At 41.7% G+C, this 16,544-nt stretch overlaps 1 protein-coding gene across 1 annotated transcript in view; it reads right to left on the bottom strand.

The window, feature by feature from the left end:
* The window catches only part of GPC6 (glypican 6), a 1,021,374-nt gene that overhangs the window by 98,596 nt on the left and 906,234 nt on the right, over window positions 1–16,544 (bottom strand). The window contains exon 5 of the mRNA XM_037057550.1: window positions 8,649–8,779. Coding sequence (XP_036913445.1) covers window positions 8,649–8,779 — 131 coding nt within the window. The remainder of the gene's footprint in view (window positions 1–8,648; window positions 8,780–16,544) is intronic.

Below are 16,544 nucleotides of genomic sequence, written 5' to 3'. Positions count from 1 at the left end.
GGCAATGGCCGTTCTGCACAGCAAAGTGGACAGCAGCTTGGGCTGTGTGCAAAGCCTCCCTTCCTAATACCCCACCCTGTCAAAATGGTCAGTGGCAGCCCGCTACCAGGCAGTGGCTGTAGATAGCACAGCCCTGTCCCTAACTGTCTACAGTCAGCACAGAGCTGGTGACCCCCCTGCGAAGAGGGAGTGAACTGTGAGAACGTAAAGGGGTGTGCAAAGGGATGTATACACGTCATGAGTAAATGGATGTGAAGTTCTTTCCTGAATACAAATTTAAAGTATTTTAATAATGCCTTCTTTCTTTAGCTGTAAAATCCTTATACTGATGACACAAACATTTTAAATACCAGGGTTTTTAATGTTTATTTTTACTTTTTTTTCGTTGGACAATTTTTCTTATAGATTGCCTTTGAAGAACACAGGTTTCATCCTCATGTCTCAGAAAGGTCTCTCCTCTCCTCTTCTTTCCCCTTCCCTTCGCTCCCCCCTCCCTTCCTCTCTCATTCTCTTCCTCTCTTTGCCATTGGCTCCCGGACTCATGCTCTTCTTTCTGTAAAGGCTGATTACAATGGCGCCTTGGCCAAGTTCTCTGGCAAACCCTCCATCCCTGGATGGGTTCAGGAGTCTGTGAAGAGAGTTCCAGGTGACACCGAGTCAAGTCATCAGTTTCAGGGTTGGCTGCTTTTCACTGGCTTCGATTCCCCAAAGCCAGCTGCCACGTCCAAGTGTGTAAGGTTTGAAAAAAATCTACTCTGATGCTTAGGCAGCTCGGTTCCAGAATATCTGTCAGACATGTTGCACACTTTTGAAAACTGTTTGTTTTTGTATTCCCTAAATAACAGAACACCAGGATATTTCCTCCCAGACGGGGAGTGGTTACAAGAAACCGAACAAAGCACGTGCTGCGTGTGGAGGGAAAGCAATCCTAACCCTGTTGGCCCAGCTAAGTGATCATTTCATATGCTCTTCATTTATAAGATTTAAAGCAAATCTTTAATATCACTTGGCAAAATTTACATAAATGTGTAAATTTCACCATTCTGGCTTTGTGTCCTTCATTCAACAGCCATTCAACAAATATTCGTTGAGTGTCACTAAAGGTAGATGTAGGTGCCGAGGCTGTGTCAGCTGGACATGTTCCTATTCTCACAAGGTCCGGACCAGAAACCAGGCAATTACAACAGAATGTGAGAGCTGTGGTGGGGGTGCCCGCGAGGGACAACCAGCCCAGACCGGACAGTCAGATAAGGCTTCCTACCACAGTGCTGGTATGTAGCGCTGGTCCTTACTGGCTCACAAGACCATGTGTCAGATTTTCAGGAATTTCGCGAGCTACTCATTACACACAGTGGTCATTTCACTACTCATTACTTTCTAATTATTTACTATTATCTATGCTCTGTGGCTTTTTATGCCAATTATATCTTGAGGTTATTTATGCACAAGTGTATCATGGTATGCTACTCTGTGTTCAGTGACATTATGTTGGAAGCTTGAAATCACCACAGAAATGGACAACCATTACGAACTTGAATGTTTTCTGCACAGAGAGCCGCTTGTGCTGACGTGTGCGGGCACGCTATCAACACGCTTTACTTTCATGAGCGGTTTTCGTTCGATGTATTTCATGCCAAGCATTTTACGTGGATTATATCACTGTACTCTGAGATGCCCCCTATGAATGAGTAGTACTAGCATTCTCATTTTTTAGAAGAAAATTTTGTTTGTATTTACTTTTAAAGTTTTTTCTTAATCACAGTAGCTAATGGACATTATTTTAGTTTCAGGTGAACAGCAGGGTGATTAGATTGCTTACAAAGTGACACACCACAGATTTCAAGAAGCATCTTCATTTTTCATGTGAATTAAGTGACTTTAGAAAGATTAGTAACTTGCCCCAAGTTACAACAGGTAAAATCCAGACCCCAGGTCTGTCTGATGTCAAGGACTGATCTTGTCACCTTTATGCTCTTTCTAAGAAGGCTAGGCTACCTTCAAGTACACTTTAAGGTATTTTCTACTCCTTGTTATCGAAGCCTCTGTGGCATTATACTTTCATGTTCTGAATTCGATTCGGCAAAATGTAGTGTTTCTTCCACGTGCAAAATGAAATGTTAAGATAGCTCTCTGTAGAATGTAAGAATGAGCACAATGTAGCTCCTGTTTCCAATAATTTACAATCCCAGGAAAGAGGAGGTAAATACATGAGTAACCACACCACAAGGAATAATGTTTACTGACTTAATAAGGACACATATAATACAGGGGCTCAAAGAAAGGAAAAGTATGTGTTATGGGAATAAATGCATATTTATTTGAACTAAATTCTAAACAATATCCTTCATGCTAACAGAGGATGTTTTTCCCATGTGAATTCCCACAGAATAGGAATTCCCATTATTGACACCTGAATATTTTGAAATAAAAAAGATCCAGAGAAAAGAAATCTATCTGGATGCTAGAAACAGATACCTAACCATCAGTGAAAAGATGACGTTAATAGCGTAAACTCTCTGAGCTGGGAAGGGGCATTGGTATTACTTCTTCATTCTACAGATGAGGAAACTAAGACCTGCCAGCTCCAGGCAGAAATTATTATATTCTTTTTTTGTCTTCTTAGGCTTCTTCCATCTTTATTTGAGCTGTAGATTCAGAAAGAATTATCTGGAGAAAATTAAGTACCTGAAGGCCATCTTGCTCTTCTTTAATGGGTTCTACCCTCATTTGCAGTAAGTATTAATAGAAGGGGTAGTTTCAATTGGAATTTAGTAAGTCTTCCTGCTAAATTTAGATGATATCTGCCAAACCAATCTTTTCTTCGATTATCTTTAAAATTACTCCTAATACAGTTAAATTATGTTGAGTGAGATCAGTTTCATCTTCCCTGATAGGATGAGAAGGAAATTAGCAACACATCTGAAATTCATGGGCAGAGACTCAAAAGCTTTTTTTTTCCTTCTTTTTCCCTCTCTTGGGAACTTTCCAAACATCTGTGACCTTCTTTGATTTGGGTGGGTAAGAGAACTGGTGGAATAATGAGGGTGCGTTCCTGTCTCATGAGTTAAGTTGGTGAATGTAACAAACTTGGTTGGGCTTTGAAGAACTAGCAGCTTGTGTTTCTTATCTGTAGGTTCCCTATAGTATGTTTTAGGCAACAACCCTCTGTTAGATGACTGGCCCTTTAATGCTAAAGTATAGTAACCCTGGTCCTGGTGGGAAGACTCTTACTGAGGAAACAGTGGCATACTGAGAAAATCTTTTTCTTTGCACCAGACAGTTCTGGGCTGCAATCCCTGATCGGTTGCTTGTCAGTTTCAACACCTCAGACAAACTACTTAATCTCTTTAAATTTAACGTTCTTTGCCTGTAAAACCAGGAAGTGAATGCTTTACAAGACTGCAGTGAGCATTTAAAAGAAACATGTAAGGCCTGTAGCAAAAGAATGACAAGAGGGCTGAGAATCTGTTTTGTCCTCTACTGTATTTCCCATGCTTGGTAAATGGTAGAGTAGGCGTTGAATGAGTGTAGTAGGTGCTCAATTAATGTTAGGCATGATGCCTATCATTGTTACCTGGTGATTGTCTAAAAAGAACGAACAAGAGTTTTAATATGCTATTCTCTGCAGTCTTTAAACATGTATGTATTTATTACACTGTATGATATATGCATGTGTTGGGAACTGCCCTGCCTGGTTTCGGGAGCTGTAAACCCCCCATGGCTAAGGCTGAGTTAGTGACCTTCGGACCATAAGCCACTAAGGAGACAAAGCTTGTCTCCCTGGCAGGAGTGCAGCTTCTGCTCCTTCATCCATAACTGGGCTCCAATGCTTGACCAGTTAGCCAATGACACGGAGGATTCCCCAAGGGGGGAATGACCTAAGACAGGCATGATCACATGGAGGCCCCAGGGAAGGACTTGGGAGGCTGTAGAGAATGGGAGTGACGGACCGTAGCCCCTCAGCTTTGATGAAGCCTGAGTCCTCAGTCTGTCTTCGAGAACTCTCCAAGAATTCCTTGGCTATCTGCCTCCTCTGCCTGACTTAAGCCTGAAACAATGACAGAGGGAGGTGTAGCCCTGTGCTGGAAAGGGCAGGCTCCTGGAAAGGTGATCAGGCCTGAGAAAGAATATGTAAAATCCTGTGAAGCCTGCTTTGCTAAGAATGCTCTTAGTTAAAAGATAAAGGCCTGAGCAGGAAATGAGTTTGTCTCCCAGTTTTGTAGCCTTTTAGCTGATAGACTCTGACTCAGAAGCAGCCTTAATAGTTCTTTGTATGTTATCTACTGTTTGTTCCTTACGGCCTGACAATGATGAATAAGTTGTACCTGAACTTTTTCATAAAAAAAACAATAAAAGCCTGGCTAGGCAAGAGTGCGTGGCACTTTCCCCTAGAGAGAGTTGTTTGCCTCTTTTTCTCCACAGTACTCGGTAGTCCGTGTGAATTTGTCTTGATTCCATCCATAACGTCACAGGCACTGTAGGCCAGTGCCTGCGTCACGCATATATACTATCATATTATATAAAGGATATACAAATCAAGAATTTGAAATGAGTGCTATAATGCTATTATCAACCCATTAAACTTGGTTATCAAGTGTATTTTTTTTTTAAGATTTTATTTATTTATTTATCTTCAGAGGGGAAGGAGAGAGGGAGAGAAACATCAATGTACGGTTGCCTTTTGTGCGTCCCCTGCTGGTAGTTAGCCTGCAAGGAACCGGCCTGCAACCCAGGCATGTGCCCTGACTGGGAATTGAACTGCGATCCTCTGGTTCACAGGCTTGTGCTCAATCCACTGAGCTGCGCCAGCCAGGGCTCAAGTGTATTTTTTTTAAAAGGAATTTCAGTGTGCCCTATCCCTAACAGCTTAGCTAGGGACTAAGTAGGAGAGGGAAAAAGAAATGACCATATCCATAAAAACAGGTCTAAGACAATAGTGGAGCAGGAACCTACATGCCGACAGTGGGTCTTTTCATTAGTCTGTCAATATCATTAATTCATGATCCTCATTGTGAAGGGCAAAAGGTGTGCTTTCTACATAAAATAAAACTACTATTAGATCTGATGAGCATCAGTGCATTAGAAGAAGCGGATTTCACATCTCACACTATGGTGTGCTCATCTTTTGCCTTTAGGTCCAAGAAGGGAGAAAAAAGTACACTTTTATATATTATACTATAAATACTCTAGGAAAGATTGCAAGCAATGAGTGAAGATCTGTATAAGAGAAATGTTTCCCTAGCATTTAGCATGGTGTAAAGTTCTAGGAAGAGTTATAAAGGGAATCAGACAGAAAGACAGACAACTGGAGTCTTGGCTTTACCACCTCTCTTTCCTTACCTTCCGCATGACCTTTCTCTCTTTTTTTAATATATTTTATTTATTTATTCTTAAAGAGAGGGAAAGGGAAGGAGAAAGACTGGGTGAGAAACATCAGTGCGTGGCTGCCTCTTATGTGTCCCCCAGTGGGGACCTGGCCTGCAACCCAGGCATGTGCCCTGACTGTGAATGGAACCGGCACCCCTTAGCTTCACAGGCCCGTGCTCAATCCACTGAGCTACACCAGCCAGGGCAGCATGACCTTTCTCTTAATACTCCATCTGTTCATCAAATACCCACAGAACCCTGACCTTGTGTGAGACTGGTTTTGTTGGAACCCACACTCTTAGTTAGGATGCAGGGAGAAAGAATGTCGGTTTTGCAGCGAGACACCCCTCTGTGTACTTTCCACGTGCCGTGAAATCATTGTAAATTTCTTAAATTTTCTAAGCTTTGGTTTCCTTCTCTCTGGAAAATAAGGGGGAAGATCTGTCTCATCACAAGCATTGTTATATCACATAAAAGAAACCGCAAGAAGCACAGCACAGTCCCTGGCAGAAAGCACTCAACGAGAACGAGCTGGCCGTTGTAAGCACTTGCTTTTCTGAGAATGGCTCTGGGCATCACTTTTAGCCACAACTGCTGTAATAAGGCAAACGATTTTCCAAAGAGAAGTTGTTGATCATATCCTGGAGTAAAAAGTCTTTTTGATTTGTAAGGTTTATAGCTCTCAGGATGTCTGGCCCGCAATTAGCACACAGTTCCTGGTCTCACTTGAAGCTCACCTATTAGAAATTAACCAAGCCTCTGCTTATGCAAATACCTCAGCGGAAGTCTGGAAACCCAGACCTTCACATCTGATGAGACTGTTCATCAACAGTGACTGAGGGCTCCATTGAAAGAGGAAAAGTTCAACTGTGCAGTTCTTAGCTAGACTGTAGATTTCCGCCTAAGTGCCTGCATAATTTCATGGAGGTGATTTATAGGGAAAACAGAACTATGTATTTCCAAATTGTATTCCCCTGAAGAAATCAGACTTCTTTCAGGACATGTCCATTCTATCAGCAAATTCTCTTGGTGTTTTCCTGGTAAAAGTGGCCAAATTCTAGCCACCTTTTTTTAAAGATTTTATTTATTTATTTTTAGAGGGGAAGGGAAGGAGAGAGGGAGAAAAATATCAATGCATGGTTGCCTCTTGTGCACCCCCTGCTGGGAACTGGCCTGCAACCCAGGCATGTGCCCTGACTGGGAATCGAACTGTGATCCTCTGTTTCATAGGCCTGTGCTCAATCCACTGAGCTATACCAGCCAGGGCTCTAGCTACCTTTTTTACATGTTCACTCTATTAAAGGCTGGCGTTGGTACTCCTTCCACTCCCTCTCCCCGATCAGACCCTGTCTCCTGCCCCATCCCTGTTTCCCACAGAGTCCCGCCTGCCTCCTCTCTCTGCCTTTCCTAACTCACCCCATCCCCTTCTCTCTACGTCAAGACTACCAGATCCACTTTAAAAAATATTTCTAGCTCATTTGACACTTTTTGTATTACTATATTAGGACCCTCCTACTGTATCCTCTTGTTCCCTTACATGTCCTATATTAGTTCTACTCTTGATTTTGACAATTCTTACAAAGAAATGTCTTTATTTATTTATATTTTTACATGTTTAAAATTATATTTTTTCCATTACCATTTGTCCCACCTCTTTCCTCTTACTGTGTCTTTTTAAAAGCACAGTCCTCGTTAATTACTATAATAGCCATACTGTTATAATGTAGTTGGGCAAATTCCACAAAAATGTACCATCCATACTCTGGTAATACAGAGGGTCCGTGTAACCTCTTAAAAGAACTTTTAACAGAATAATTGGACTTGAACACATACATGCACACGCCAATGTAAACCTCTGTTTTTAAGAAATGTGGGATGCTCTCAAGGTGCAGGCTGATTTGTCCACGAGCTTTTTTTTTTCTTTTCTGCCTTTTCTCTGCAGCAGTTGTGAATGAACATCAGCAACCTTAGCGTGGGGTGGATCAAGCACCGCTGGTGTATTTGGACTCTCAAACAACGTTAACTCATTTGTAGGCAAGAGATTTGACAGGAAGAGATGGCTGCTATTTTTTTGCAGGGAAGGCAGAAAACAGGTTTCCATAAAACCACCCAACGTGCTATTTCCCCAGTGGGTGATGGTGGTGGGAGCATCCTTCTTTACGCAGGGTATCCCGAGTTCCTTGAACCCAGACTTCGGCCAGTGAAACTCGCAGCCCGTCCATCTCCCGAGGAGAGAGACAAAGAGGCCCAGCCAGATGCCTTCCTACCCTACTTTCTACTAGTTCCCCCTGAAAAGCCCAAATCTGGTTTGATTCATACTCAGCCAAGAGACCTAGCTGGACTCTCTCCCCACCCCTTCCCTCCTCCTGGATCACATTTGAAATCTCTTTCATAAAGGATTTTAAAAACCAGAGGGAGCTAAGCACAACTCCTTGCCTGACATATATTTGTGGGAATGCACTTTCTGTAAAAAATGCACTCACTCAGTCACTGGGTCTGGAAGATGGATACAGATTTGGTTCGAGTTTCCTGAGAAAGGGGACTGGCAAAAAGAACAGACGGGCATTATGTAGCCATCAATGTGGGTGAGAAGGGGTGATGAAGGAAAGGCTGGGACCCACTGCAAATGTCTCAATTTTGCTTAAGGTGGGCCCTGTTTACCCTCAGACGGGTGGGGACAAGTGCAAACTGTGCACCTGGGTTTTGCGCTCTGCAGCTGCAAACCCCAAAGCTCTGTCCCATGATTTATGAAAACGAACTACTTTTTTCCTTTTCACGTGTGCTTGATTTCATACAAAGGAGCATTTTCCCCTGAAGAGACATTAGTAAAGGTTACACCACAGTCTTAGAAGAGGAATGTTTAATTATTTACCATCGAACATATAGAACATCGGCCTGGTTTGCACAGCTGAAGGTATGAGTAGAAGTTCCTCGAGAGAACAGGGTAAGAGTGTGCAGACATTTCAAACACGAAAAAAGCCCTCTCCCATCCCTCTAGATTGCTCACAAATGTGAGGGATTAGTTGATATACTTGAGGCTTTCTGAAACTTTCTAGCAGCCAATCATTTCTTCATGATTGAGTAGCTGTGAACTAAAAGATCACTTCCTCTCTCAATGCCATTTTGTTAGACCCTTTTAATGAAGCAGCAAATCTGCAGCTGGACAGGCAAGGCTTACTGGCAATGTATCAGAATTTATAATCCCAGCTGACATATCTAGTTACTTCATTTTTAGATGACCGCACGTTCCCTATTAGTAGACATACGGCGAAGGCAAATACCTTTGCAGACACTTGCATGCTGTTTTCTTGCATGTTCATAATGGCTTCGGAGATCTTGACATCGATAGGGTCCATGACCGACTCAATGTTGAAAGGTCCTTCCAGTCGTTCTGCCACCAAGAGCATCGCGTCTGTGGAAATGCAGAGGCATGATTTATCTGAGAAATGGGAGGTCCAGGTTCTTAATGCGTGTTTAAACATTCCTACTACGACTGGTTGAAAAATATGCATTCATTCAAAAAAAAATTTTTTTGCTTTTATATGGTCTAAAATGGAACAAATGACAAAATGTTAAAGAAGTGTTTTGTTTCATTTGAAGATTTAAAATTATTTGACATGTATAGAAGCTTGCCTGAAAATGAGAAAATCAGTGCAAGTTAAGACAGTAAGAGAATTGAATATATCCATGCTACATGAAATTAATAATGATATTTATAAAAAAGCCCAACCCAATATCAGTTTGGGGATCTATGACATTTCAAAGATGGAGTCTAACCTCTTCTGGACTGTGGGGCAAATTGATAATAGTGGAGAAATGCTAATTTGCAACTTTGGATGCACAAATGTCAAGACCAAAACTTCAGCATATCTGTGAGTCTGAAGCATTTCTGGATTTCCTGAGAAGAGAAGACCTGTCCCTACTTTGGGGCATCTCTCTACCTTACATGCCCTTCTGTTTCTGCTCTTTGACACCCTTGGGGACAGGGACACTTATCTTACTTGGTTTTGTTTATTTGAGGTTTATTATGGCGCCTATCATGTTGTGAGCTCTCCAAACATGTCTCTGATGTTGTAGTGCATGAAGTTGTAGTGAACCGCAGTATCGCTTGGGAAGCTCTAGTTTTCTGGAGAAGATGGAAGTAGTGATCTGGAGGCCAGAGCCATGCCTTGGGTTCTGGTCCTTGCTCTGTGAGTACCCAGCTAAACAGCTGTGGGTCAAATCTCTGAGCTCAGTGGGCCACGGAGCAGAGAAGTGTATGAAAGGGACTGGTGTTGAGGAGTCTGTCAGTGTCTACAGTGAGGAGAGTGTGGCCATTCCCAGGCCACATTTGTTCTCAGTATCCAGGACATAGGCAACTTATCTCCACCAGGATTGTCAAATAGAACTTCCTACGATGGTGAAAACATGGCTATTGAAACCTGAAATGTGGCTAGTGTGACGGAAGAATTAAGTTGCTAATAAGTTCATTTGTTTTTAATTAATTTAAATATAATTTTAATATCCCCTCAAGACTATGGCTACCATGGCCTAGACTTTTCGCATATGCATTCAGCAGACCACACCGTTTTCAATTGTCAAAGCTCTTAGAAGCCAATCTTAAAACACTTCCCTTTTCCCAAAATATATCTTTAATATCAAACACTTAGAAAAGAAAAGCGAAGGCAAGAAATGTACCCGCAATCCCTCTTTCTAGAATAACATTGTAAGCAATTTGGCATATGCCCTGTGTTTTCCCCACTCTGTGCATGACCATTGTAAGCATGCAACTAGAAATACATTATATAATCGGCTTTTTAAATGTAGTATATTATTCATGTAAAACACTATTTGCAGTAGCTATTTTATAGTACTAGAGTAAGGAAAGCAAATTTTAGTTTTACTACATCTCCAACCAAGCTCAACTAATGTCCAACATCAAAATATTTTTAGGGTTGTAAGGACTTATGAGCGAGGCACATGAGAAACCATTTAAGGTAGACAATTTTTTTCATAAGAAAGGTACAGTACTGTCTGAGAAGCAGGGAGAGTCCAATTTTTATTTCTTTTTATTATTTTATTTTTTAAATTTAATCGATACTGTATTCTTTTAACATTACCTTTTAGTTCCCTTATATCCCACTCCCCCCAGCAATCACCACGCTGGTGTCCATGAGACCACTTTTGTTTCTCCTCCACCCCTCCATCCCTCCAACTTGCCCCCCCAACTAGCTGTCATCCTACTCTCCATCTACAAGTCTCTCCTCTTTTCCTTGTTAGTTCAGTTTGTTCATTGGTGCCCCATCTCTAAGGAGCACCAGGCTTTGTGAACAGCAGCAGTTTTTTACTAGGCTTTCTCAGCAGAGCCTGTAACTGAGTTCTTGCTCCACCCACTGTGGAATGAGTGAGAATAGATGCGTCTGGAGCAGCACTTGGAGCATGGGGAGGCCCCTCTATCCCAGCCCCGTCTTCTGCCCCATGCTGTTCTCAGAGCAAGAGTCTGATGCATGCAGAGATGCTGCGGCTGTGAGTTCGAACACAGGGCGGGTACAGCAGCCGCTCAACCGGAAGACGCCACGCGAAGTGGGGAGTTAGAGCAAAAGCATTTGTCCGGGTCCACAGCGTGTTGTGGCTCAGTGTCAGGGCGCATTGACTGCACGCCAGCTGTCCTCAGATGAGGACTCTATTTCCCCCGGGATGGGAGCATGGGAGGATTCCGAATGAGTTTGAAACAGGAGAAAGATTCTGATTTTTGCCTAAGTCTCTGACTTTGTAAAGAGTAAGGGTTCTGACACAGGAGCTAGGCGTGACCTCTGACCTCCGGTGGCACTGGAGTGAAAACTGTCTTGCTGCAGGGACCTCTGGGTGTTCATACTCCTCTAGGAGATAATTATTAAGTGTGATTACATATGATCAAACACGTGTTTGTAACTTCTTGAGAAAAAGAGATGTACAATCAGTAATGATTTTGCTGAATGATGATTTTAATCTGGAAGAGAATGGTTTTGAAAATGTTCCAGAGGAAGCAAGGAGAGAGACTTTTTGAAGGAGATGTTACTAAGCTTTTTCTAAGTAACAATAGAGTAGAAATAGCTTTGAAAATTCAGTTGAGAAGGGGTTGGAGGAAATGGGTAGAGGTGGTTATAAGATGGGTAAGATCTTGGAATCTAAGTATAGTGTGTGACTATAGATAATATACTTGAAAGTTGCAGAGAAAGTAGATCTTAAAAGCTCCCATCCACACACACACACTCACACACTTATGCACACAGCACACACACACAGTAACTGTGTGTGCTGATGGAGGTGCTAACTAACTTTGTGTGATAACCATTTTGCAACATATAAATGGATGAGGTCAACACATTGTGTACCTTACACAATATAATATATCAATTAGAGCTCAGTAAAGCTGAAAAAAATAGAAACCTTAATTGAAATAAGGTCAACTTGAATAAATATCAATGTTTGTTATGTGCCAAGGAGCGTCATTTTGTCAGTATAAGTCAGGGGTGGTGGGGCTGTGGGAGCAGCCCAGGATTGCTTTGTTCATGGAGCTCAGACATTTTCTGAAGTGACAGATTACACTTTTAACATTGTATGTTTTCTTTCTTGGAGGGAAACTTAGATTATGATAAGAACATGCCAATCCAAAGTTCTCAAGAAATCTGTGTCCTAATAATCTACTCTTTGAAAAAATGAAACTGATAAGCACAATCCCTGTTATTGTTTTATCAGAACTTCAGACCCCCCAATTGCATTTTTTCTTTAGAAGCAAGGCTAACCCTCTCTTACACCTACAGTACTACTGTGTTAACCTAACCAAGGTATTTTCCCTGCTGAGCACACGAATGAATAAAAAAAAAAATCAAGCAATTTTACAAGCGCCCCAGGTAGATTCATTCACTGGCACCCAGTTACTCATGAAAAGGAAAAAAACCTGCTTCAATGTTGGTATATCGGCTCATTTATGCCGATGGCATGGATGTAATTAAAAGGCTCTGCTTTCTCCCGTGGCTTGCGGGAGACAGGCGCACAGGGTACATATGTCCTTTGCTTTCACCCAAATTGATGGATTAAAATGCTTGTGAGTTCTTGGACAAGAACGCGATCCAGGAGAGGCCCTGAAAGACGTGGCCAGGGGGCACTGGTGCGGTACACAACAGTGGGCCACCTTGATGTGCAGAACCGAAAGAGAGAACTTGAACTTCCCTACTCGGAAGGTTGACACCCTTTTTTAGAGCTTACTTTTAAAAAAAAAATTCGGTTTTGAGTTTTAAGGCAATTCTATAGCTAAGATGTTTCCATTTTTAGAATTCTGATTCATAAAAGTACCACGCAGAGAGATCAGTTTCCCTCTTGGGACTATATTGCTGGTTTTGTACAGGGATCTCTCTCTCCACCATCAGGCTTTGATGTGCCGGACTCGCTTCTCTGACATTGCCAACAGAGCTGACTTTTAGAGATGCAAATCTGATGAGGCCACTGCCTTGCTCAAACGGTTCCCGCTGCCTTTAGAATAAAGTCTGAAACTCATAGCCTCGCATAACAAAGGCCCTTCATAAGCGGATTCCTGTCTCTCTTAGCAGCCTTGCCTTCCACTACCCCTGGTGACCCCTGCGTATTACACGGGGACTTTCTCCTCGCAGCTCCATCATAACTCCTTAAATAACAATGAAGTTGTCACTGAGGTTTCCCCACACACCCAATCCAACCTAAAATTGATAGCAGGCAAGTTATTCTAGACACAGCCTTGGTCTCATTTGATCTGCTCAACAATTTCCAAGGGTTCAAGTTTAACAAGAGATTTGTGAGGAGACTCCGCCCCTTGCTCCTATAGATTTATTTCTCACAACTCAACGTGCCCTATGGTTTCCTGCTGTTACAAATAATGTCACAATGATTGTCCTTGCAATTAGTTCATTTAACACATGTGCAGATAAATCTGTTGGCTACAGTGTTAGAAGTGAGACAGCTGGGTCAAAGATATGAGCCTTTGAAATTCTGATAGTAAGTGTCCACACTCTCCCTGTAGAGTCTGTACCTGTTTACATTCCCAGCAGCAATACAAGGTAGTGTCTGGTTCTCTGAGTCTCAAACTTTTGATGTTAAGCTCAAATGCCTGGATCATTGCCAATTTTATACAGTAAGAAACTGGCATCTCAGTGTGGTGTTCACGTCAAGTTTCTCTCATTAAAAGCAAGGTTGAACTGCCTTTAATATGTTCGAAATCTCTTTCCATTGTTTTTTTTATTTTCATAGGCATTGTCTTTGTTCACTTATTTTTCTGCTGGATTATTATTTTTTTTCATACTGATGTAAAAAATTTCTTCTTAAAATACAGTAAGATCCCAGCTCTTTTGTGACTCGAATGACTATTTTCCCTCATTGTTATTTATCTTTTGATTTTGTTCAATGATGGTTTTTTCACTATGCAAAATTTTTTAAAAATTATACTCAAATTTACCAATGATTTGTTTAGATTTTCTCGGTCTTGTGTCCTATTTAAACAGGCTTTTTCTTTTCCAAGATTACCTCTATGACCTTATACACTGTCACTCACATTTTCAGTCACTAGCTCCCTTGCTGTTTCTTTTTTTTTTTAAGATTTTTATTTATTTATCTTTAGAGGGGAAGGAGAGGGAGAGAAACATCAATGTATGGTTGCCTTTCGCGCGTCCCCTGCTGGGAGTTGGCCTGCAGGGAACCAGCCTGCAACCCAGGCATGTGCCCTGACTGGGAATCGAATTCCTTGCTCTTTCTTGAACACAGGCCAGGCACTGTCCTGTCCCAGGGCCTTTGCACTTACCATTTGTCCCCTTTTCCTGAGACACTCTCTCCCTAGATTTCTCTGTACCTGTCTCATCTCCTGGTCTCTACCCAAATTCCGGTTCTCAGAAAACCTTCTCAACTACCCCACAAACTCCCAGATGCTCTTACCCAATTGCTTTATTCTTCACAGTACTTAGTACTTGCCGAGCTATTGTATGTGTATTTGCTCTGGTCCCCCTTTTGCCCACTATTATGTAGCTGCAGGAGGGCAGGGGACTTCATCTTGGTTGGTCACTTTTGTAGCCCCAACCCCTAGAACAACACGCGCATCCGCAAGGTTGTTAAATGAACATTTTAAAATGAGTCACTGGAATACATTTTAAAAGGATAGGTGGAGGCAGGCAAAGTGAGGGAGGGGCAGGGCGGAATGGGGACATCTGTAATCGTTCAACAATATAAAATAGAAAAAATTTCTTCTAGTAACAACAAAAAGTAACTTTCTCCCTTCCTTCCTGCGTGAACACCCCACCCTCTATTCTGCAGTGCACACGCCCGCAAAACTTTCCTATCACTGGTCTCCTGGATAAATAGTCCCTCGGCAGGTTTTCATGCGCTATCAGGTAGATGAAGAGTTTCTGTGGGAATTTAGAATCTTATTGTACTTTTTTATTAGATAGAAATAGCTTTCTAGATCTTTTAGCTTGCAGTTGAAAAGTATGGCCAGTTTTCTTTCTGTCAGAGGTCACTACTAGGTTAATCTAAAAAAATAAAAATAAAAAAACAAGGATGTTGTCAACATTTTTAACTTCACCAAACAAAGTAATTGTTGCTGTTTCTCAAGACTCCACGTTTGTGCTAATTTTCAAAGCAATCTGTGATCAATGTCATTTTGTTTCTTTCCAGGAATTTGTCTACATTTGCTAAACATCAAGTTGATGATCACCTTTTTTCCTATTTTGCCAATCCTGTACGGTGTTTAGGTAAAAAACAAAAAATCAAGCCACGACAGAAATTATATATCTAGCTGGAGAAATCATAAACCACAAAGCAAGGTGAACAATAGAAAATGGAAGTGAACCAATTAAATGCAATTTAAAACAGTGCACAGGTAGCTGCTTCAACAATAAAACAGGGCAGCCACCCCGAATAATCACAGGAATGAAAGAACTACATCCAAAGAAAAAAGAATTTAATGAAAATGAAAACTGTTTACTTTGAAACCAAATCCAGGAAGAGAAGGGGACAAGAAATATACAAACTAATTTAATTCTGAAATCAGAACAAACAAAGAGGCTCATTTTGCTTCAAGGTTGTAAAGAGAATGCAAATTGTGGGGAAATTCATTCACTAGTAGTCCTGGCACGGTACAGAAACTGGAATCTCTAGGACTCATTTTCAGATATTTCCTTCCTTCCTTCCTTCCCTCCCTCTCTCCCCAACTTCCTTCCTGCTTTCTCTTTCACCCTCACCCAAAAGCATGCTTATTGATATTAGAGAGAGGGTAAAGGGGGGAGAGAGAAAGAAAGAGGAACATCCATGTGAGAGAGAAACATCGATTGCTTACCTCTCTAAAGGGCCCCAACCAGGCACTGAACCTACAACCTAGCCATGTGCCCTGACCAGGTTTCTGTTTAGTAGAGTGAAGCACTGCAGTTCATAGAAATAAAATATATTCACACAGCAGCATCCCTCTGCTACAAGGTTATCTTTGAGACACTTAGTTACATCACAGGGCAGGAGTGGCCATGGTAAATCATGAATTTGATGGACATCAAAGTGTGTACAACCGTACCCCTTTATTTAAATTTTTATTGCTGATTCTTCATATGAGTAATTTTTATGTCATTTGTAGGTAGGAATGTTCAAATAACTCACATCAGCCTGTCAGTATTTGCCTTGATGATGTATCAGAATCTAAGGGGTAAAACATTCTTTAAGATATTTTGAGAGAAGAACCTTACCTCTGTCTTTACATACTTAGTGCCTCCTACAGGGTTTTGGCATCTCATGGACTGATACAGACCAAGCAGTTGGCTTTACAGCTGAGAAAACCAGAACTCAAAGATGGAAAGCAAATCCTGTAATGTGAACAGCAGCCCCTGAATCAGCCACCTTGTCCTCTCTCACTCCATCCACAGTGACAAGCATCTAAATTGCTCAAACAGTATTAGAATGCTTGCTTGATATTTTATTAATCACTATATTCCAAGTGCTTCACCATGGTGGGAACAACTTTGCCCGCAAGTCCCCCCATCTACCATGGATGAAAGTAAACACTACCAAGACATGATCTGCTTGGGGAGGAGAGGTGGCCAATCCCTCAAAGGGGAAGGGTCAAGAGCCCCTTCCTCAAGGGGCTTTTATTGGGTTCATTTGTACAAGAATACAGGTAAGGATCAAACAACAGATAGCACTCAAAGAACTAT

This window comes from Sturnira hondurensis, unplaced genomic scaffold (assembly GCF_014824575.4).
Source record: "Sturnira hondurensis isolate 20B ecotype Veracruz unplaced genomic scaffold, ASM1482457v3 Scaffold0009719, whole genome shotgun sequence".
In the NCBI taxonomy this organism is placed as follows: Eukaryota; Metazoa; Chordata; class Mammalia; order Chiroptera; family Phyllostomidae; genus Sturnira; species Sturnira hondurensis.
The sequence above is the reverse complement of the archived record's forward strand: the minus strand, read 5'-3'. Positions and strand labels throughout refer to the sequence as shown.